At 36.6% G+C, this 5,573-nt stretch overlaps 1 protein-coding gene across 1 annotated transcript; it reads left to right on the top strand.

Moving 5' to 3' along the window:
- The first annotated feature begins 966 nt into the window (after positions 1-966).
- On the top strand, positions 967-1,896 carry LOC105535117 (taste receptor type 2 member 31-like). Its single transcript, XM_011974126.1, has one exon. The coding sequence runs from the start codon at positions 967-969 to the stop codon at positions 1,894-1,896; it is 930 nt and encodes a 309-aa protein (XP_011829516.1).
- Positions 1,897-5,573: the final 3,677 nt, after the last annotated feature.

Genomic DNA, 5,573 nt, shown 5'->3' with positions numbered 1-5,573 from the left:
TTAAAGACAAATGATGGATAGCTTACACAAGGAAAAATTGCAAACACTGAAAGAGAATATGCTCCTATTTGTGTACTAGCAAATGAGGATTCAGGTTTCCTGTCAATTTCAGTATGAATAATTCCAGCCTATAAAAGGAACAGAGAATGAATGAATGAGTTAATTTGAGTTGTTTGAAAATAAGAATGTTTTCCATAAAGAGATCACTGAACTCATCAATTAACATGCCATGGTGATTTCTGGCTTGACAGTGGTCACAACGTTTAAAAGTAAAAAGAATGAGCAAGCACATTCACAAATTAGGTGCATATAGAATTTAAGGTCAGGATATTCAAGCAATCACAATCAGTCATATTTCATTGAGAGGTGAAGCCAGCTGGACTTCCTGGGTTCAGTGGGGATTTGGAGAAGTATTCTGTAGCCAGCATGGGATTGTAAAATGCACCCATCAGCGCTCTGTGGCTAGCCAGAGGATTGTAAATGCACCAATCAATCCTCTGTAAAAGGCACCAATCAGTGCTCCCTAAAATGCTCCAATCAGTGCTCTGTAAAATGCACCAATCAACAGGATCCTAAAAGTAGCCAATCACAGGGATGACTGAAAAAAGGGCACTCTGATAGGACAAAAACTGAACATGGGAAGGGACAAATAAGGGAATAAAAGCTGGCCATTCCAGCCGGCAGCAACAACCCACCCAGGTCCCCTTCAACGCTGTGGAAGTATTGTCCTGTTGTTCTTCACAATAAACCGTGCTACCGTTCAGTCTTTGGGTCCATGCTATCTTTAACAGCTGAAACCTGGCTACCACTCAGTCTTTGGGTCCCTGCCATCTTTAAGAACTGTAACACTCACTGCAAAGGTCCGTGGCTCCATTCTGGAAGTCAGTGAGACCACGAACCCACCTGCAGGAACCAACTCCAGACACAACACCAGCATTTAAAAATTTTCTTTTTGTCTGTTCAGACATGATAACTTTTCTACCCATCATTTTTTCCATTCTAGTAGTGGTTACATTTGTTATTGGAAATTTTGCTAATGGCTTCATAGCATTGGTAAATTCCACTGAGTGGGTCAAGAGACAAAAGATCTCCATTGCTGACCAAATTCTCACTGTTCTGGCGGTTTCCAGGGTTGGTTTGCTCTGGGCATTATTATTAAATTGGCATGCAACTGTGTTGAATCCAGCGTTTTATAGTGTAGAAGTAAGAACTATCACTTATAATGTCTGGGCAGTAACCAGCCATTTCAGCAACTGGCTTGCTACTAGTCTCAGCATGTTTTATTTGCTCAAGATTGCCAATTTCTCCAACCTTATTTTTCTTCAGTTAAAGAGGAGAGTTAAGAATGTCATTCTGGTGATGCTGTTGGGGCCTTTGCTAGTTTTGGCTTGTCATCTTTTTATGGTAAACATGAATGAGATTGTACGGACAAAAGAATATGAAGAAAACACGACTTGGAAGATCATATTGAGGAATGCGATTTACCATCCAGATATGACTATAACCACGCTACACAACTTAGTACCTTTCACTCTGACGCTAATATCTTTTCTGCTGTTAATCTGTTCTCTGTGTAAACATTTGAAGAAGATGCAGCTGTATGGAAAAGGATCTCAAGATCCCAGCACCAAAGTCCACATAAAAGCTTTGCAAATGGTGATCTCCTTCCTCTTGTTATGTGTCATTTACTTTGTGTCTGTAATTATATCAATTTGGAGTTTTGAGAGTCTGGGAAACAAACCTGTCTTCATGTTCTGCCAAGCTGTTAGATTCAGCTATGCTTCAGCCCACCCATTCATCGAGATTTGGGGAAACAAGAAGCTAAAGCAGACTTTTCTTTCAGTTTTGTGGAACGTGAGGTACTTTGTGAAAGGACAGAAGCCTTCATCTCCATAAATTCCCAAGAGGGGCATTCTGTGTCTTCTAGCAGAAAACAAACTGGTGGTGTATGAAACATTTTCTATTTCTTACTGTGTTTTCTGTAATGTATGTGCATGAATAATTTCCAAACCTATGCCTAGAAAAGTCTTTTACCTAAAATTAGTCAAAAGAAATATACGTGTGTGTGTATGTGTAATGTATATGAAAAGCTTAAGAACACTGACAATAACATACGCTTTTTTGTTTTTTCACACGACAAAATTACTTAATACAAAATACGACAAAAATTACTCAGAATTCCGAAGCCATGCTTTTCATTCATGTATTTTATATTTAATTAGTAGAATTTACAATGTCTATTTATAATTATTAAGAACTAACAGCTTATCTTAGGAAAAATATTGCTGTTTTCTATTGTTATTAGATCCACACAAATATACCACAGTGTGCTTAGAATTTGTTGTCAGAACATGTCACTTTTTGGATGGTAAGGTCATTCAATTCTAAATCAATAATGAGAATGCATCTTTGAGGTTTTGTTCCATTATGAATTCCTGTTTTATGTTTAGTAAAAAGCAATCAGAATTATTGATAGAAAACAATGCCCACAAAAAACTTCGAGTGGCAAGCATATGTAGAGTAAATTTCATCTATGTTTACCATAAACAGTACTGAGGAATATTAGATTTAATAACAAGTATGTGAATAGCTTAGAAAAAAATCTCTTTGGTAATAAAGGGATGAAAATTCATGATCATGATCTTGATTGCTATTATCATTTTCCATATGCAGTTAGAAACGTCATTTCTTCCAGCTTTTGAATTAAAGAAAAACTGTTTTTGAATTGAGATCTGATGCAAATTGTTTTAGTATTTTTTCTAAAGCACTTCTAAGCCCTTGATTTGCTAAATATATCCTTATCTTCCATTTATAAAATTCCTTCTAAACTTCAGATAGGAGAACTCAAATCTCTTCCCCCCCCCAAAAAAAAACTATCAATGTAAAAGTAGTATAGCAATGATGGAAAATAATTCAGTGAAACTGTTTGTAAATGTTAAAATAGTATCTATGAAATCTATGTATTAATTATGGAGTGTGCCTTAATGTTATAATTTTGTTGTCAGTAATGAAAGTGTTTTGACATATTCACTAATAAAAAGTTCTATTATAAGAAAGAAATGTACAGTCTTGTTCACAGCTAAATTGTGTATGAAGGTATTAGTTCTTTGTGTTATGAAATTTTAACAATGTTATTTAAACCTCAAGATAAATCATCCCCACAGCTGATTTATGTATTTTTTTAATCATATATCTTCCTCAGTATAATGTAAGAACTGTAAAAAAGCAGATCATGTCTGCCTTGCTTTCTGTTGACTCACGGGTTCTAGAACCCAGTATCAAGTGTAGATGGTCAAAAATGATGTTTTAATGAACAAATAAATGGGTAGATAAAACGGATAAGTTGATGTGGTAAACCAATTAAAAAATGAAAAGTAAACTCATCACAAAATCTGCTTGGACCAGAGCCTGTATCTTCTGTAGAGCCCTCTTTTATTCTGGGTTCCACTCAAGACCAGTTGCCTTTTGAAACTTTGTTAATGAGTCAGAGCAATATTTTCAAAGTGGAATATGTTGGCTCCAAAATCCCAATAGGCCCCCAAAATATTGTGTCTCTTTTGTAGTGATAGGAAATATATAGAGCAAAATGTCGTTTACTGTAATAAAGATTGTTTCGACGTGTGGACTGGGGACACTGAACGCTTTAAAACATCACCTATGTTGTAGGTCCCTGAATCTCCTTAGGTTTGTTTATTTTGTCCTGGTATTTTCCTTCCATTCAACATTAGGGTATTTTACTATATTTAAGACACTTGCCACTTCCTGATTATTGTACCAACGAATATATTATTATTATTATTATTAATTATTATAATTATTGCTATTATTTTGAACAGGTTCTCACTGTGTCCCTGAGACTGGAGTGCAGTGGCAGGATCACAGCTCATTACAGCCTCAACCTTCTGGGCTCAAGTGATTCTCCTACCTCTGCATTGCTAGCAGCTGGGACTGCAGGGGAACAATCTCACTCCAGGCTAATTTTTTATTTTCTGTTGGGGTAGGATTTTGCCATGTTACCCAGGCTGATTTCCAAATCCTAGGTTGAAGTGATGTGTCTGTTTTGGCCTCCAAAAGTGCTGGGATTACAGTCATGTGCCATAGGGCCCGGTCTGTAGTATTACTAATACATTAAATTAGCACGATGTTTTTAAAAATGTAAATTAAACTGAGAACAGAAGTGACATAGTCCTGACATAAAACAGTGAAGCAGTGCTATTATTCTTACAATACAAAGCAAATTGTTTTGATTTTCCCTCTTAATGGGTGTAGATTAAGAAATATTGACTAATGTCATCTGGACAACAACTTGGAAACTCATTTTTTATTTTGGAAATTACAAGAAAGTTATTTGCTCCATTCATAAGTGGTGTGCACATGTGTGTATTTTTGTGCACATTTATGAGCTTGTGAATAATGAAGTTATAAAAAAGTATTAGCAGCAACCAGATCTCATGGAACATTGGTCTGCCTATGGTTCTCAAGAAAATCTTAGATGCTTTTGATAAAATAAGTTTGGATTCCGTGTATTTAAATCTGTCATTTTAAAAAGGCCATATTGGTGATGATCTTAGTTATGACAAAGCTCCCTTTGAGAATTCAGAAATTTACTATATGATCTCTGTATTGGGTTAGAAAACTTCCCTAGCAACTGAAATTGCTAAAGATAAATGATGGAGAGGTTACACAAGGAAAAATTGCAAACACTGAAAGTGAATATGTACTTATTTGCACACTAGCAAATGAGGATTCAGGTTTCATGTCAATTTCAGTGTGAATAATTCCAGCCTAGAACAAGAACAGACAGTGAATGAATGAGTTAATTTGAGTTGTTTGAAAATAAGAATGTTTTCCATAAGAGATCATTGAACTCATCCATTAGCACGCTATGGTGATTTCCGGCTTGACCCTGGTCACAACAATTAAAAGTAAAAAGAATGTCACAACACATACACAAATCAGGTGCATATAGAATTTAAGGTCAGGATATTCAAGCAATCACAACCGGTGATATTACACTGAGAAGTGAAGCCAGCTATATTTCCTCAATCCATTGCGGAGTTGGAGAAAGTTTCTGTAGCTAGCAAGGGGATTGTAAAATGCACCAATCAGCACTGTGTAAAACCACACCAATCAGCGCTCAGTAGCTAGCCAGAGGATTGTAAAATGCACCAATCAGCGCTCTGTAAAATGCACCAATCAGCGCTCTGTAAAATGCACCAATCAGCAGGATCCTAAAAGCAGTCAATCACAGGGAAGACTGAAAAAAGGTCACTCTGATAGGACAGAAAAGGAAAATGGGAGGGGACAAATAAGGGAATAAAAGCTCCCCACTTCAGCCACCAGCAGCAACGTGCCTGGGTGTGGAAGCTTCTCAATAAACCTTGCTACCACTCACTCTTTGGGTCTGTGCCATCTTGAAGAGAAGTAACACTCACTGTGAAGGTCTACAGCTCTATTCTTGAAGTCAGCGAGACCACGAACCCACCTGCAGGAACCAACTCCGGATACAACACCAGCATTTTAAAATTTTCTTTTTGTCTGTTCAGACATGATAACTTTTCTACCCATCATTT

This window comes from Mandrillus leucophaeus, unplaced genomic scaffold, assembly GCF_000951045.1.
Source record: "Mandrillus leucophaeus isolate KB7577 unplaced genomic scaffold, Mleu.le_1.0 Scaffold1417, whole genome shotgun sequence".
In the NCBI taxonomy this organism is placed as follows: domain Eukaryota; kingdom Metazoa; phylum Chordata; class Mammalia; order Primates; family Cercopithecidae; genus Mandrillus; species Mandrillus leucophaeus.
This window is presented reverse-complemented; position numbering and strand designations above follow the sequence as displayed.

Excerpts from the sequence above, each read along its gene's own strand:
- LOC105535117 (XM_011974126.1), top strand. The coding sequence starts at position 967 with ATGATAACTTTTCTACCCATCATTTTTTCCATTCTAGTAGTGGTTACA.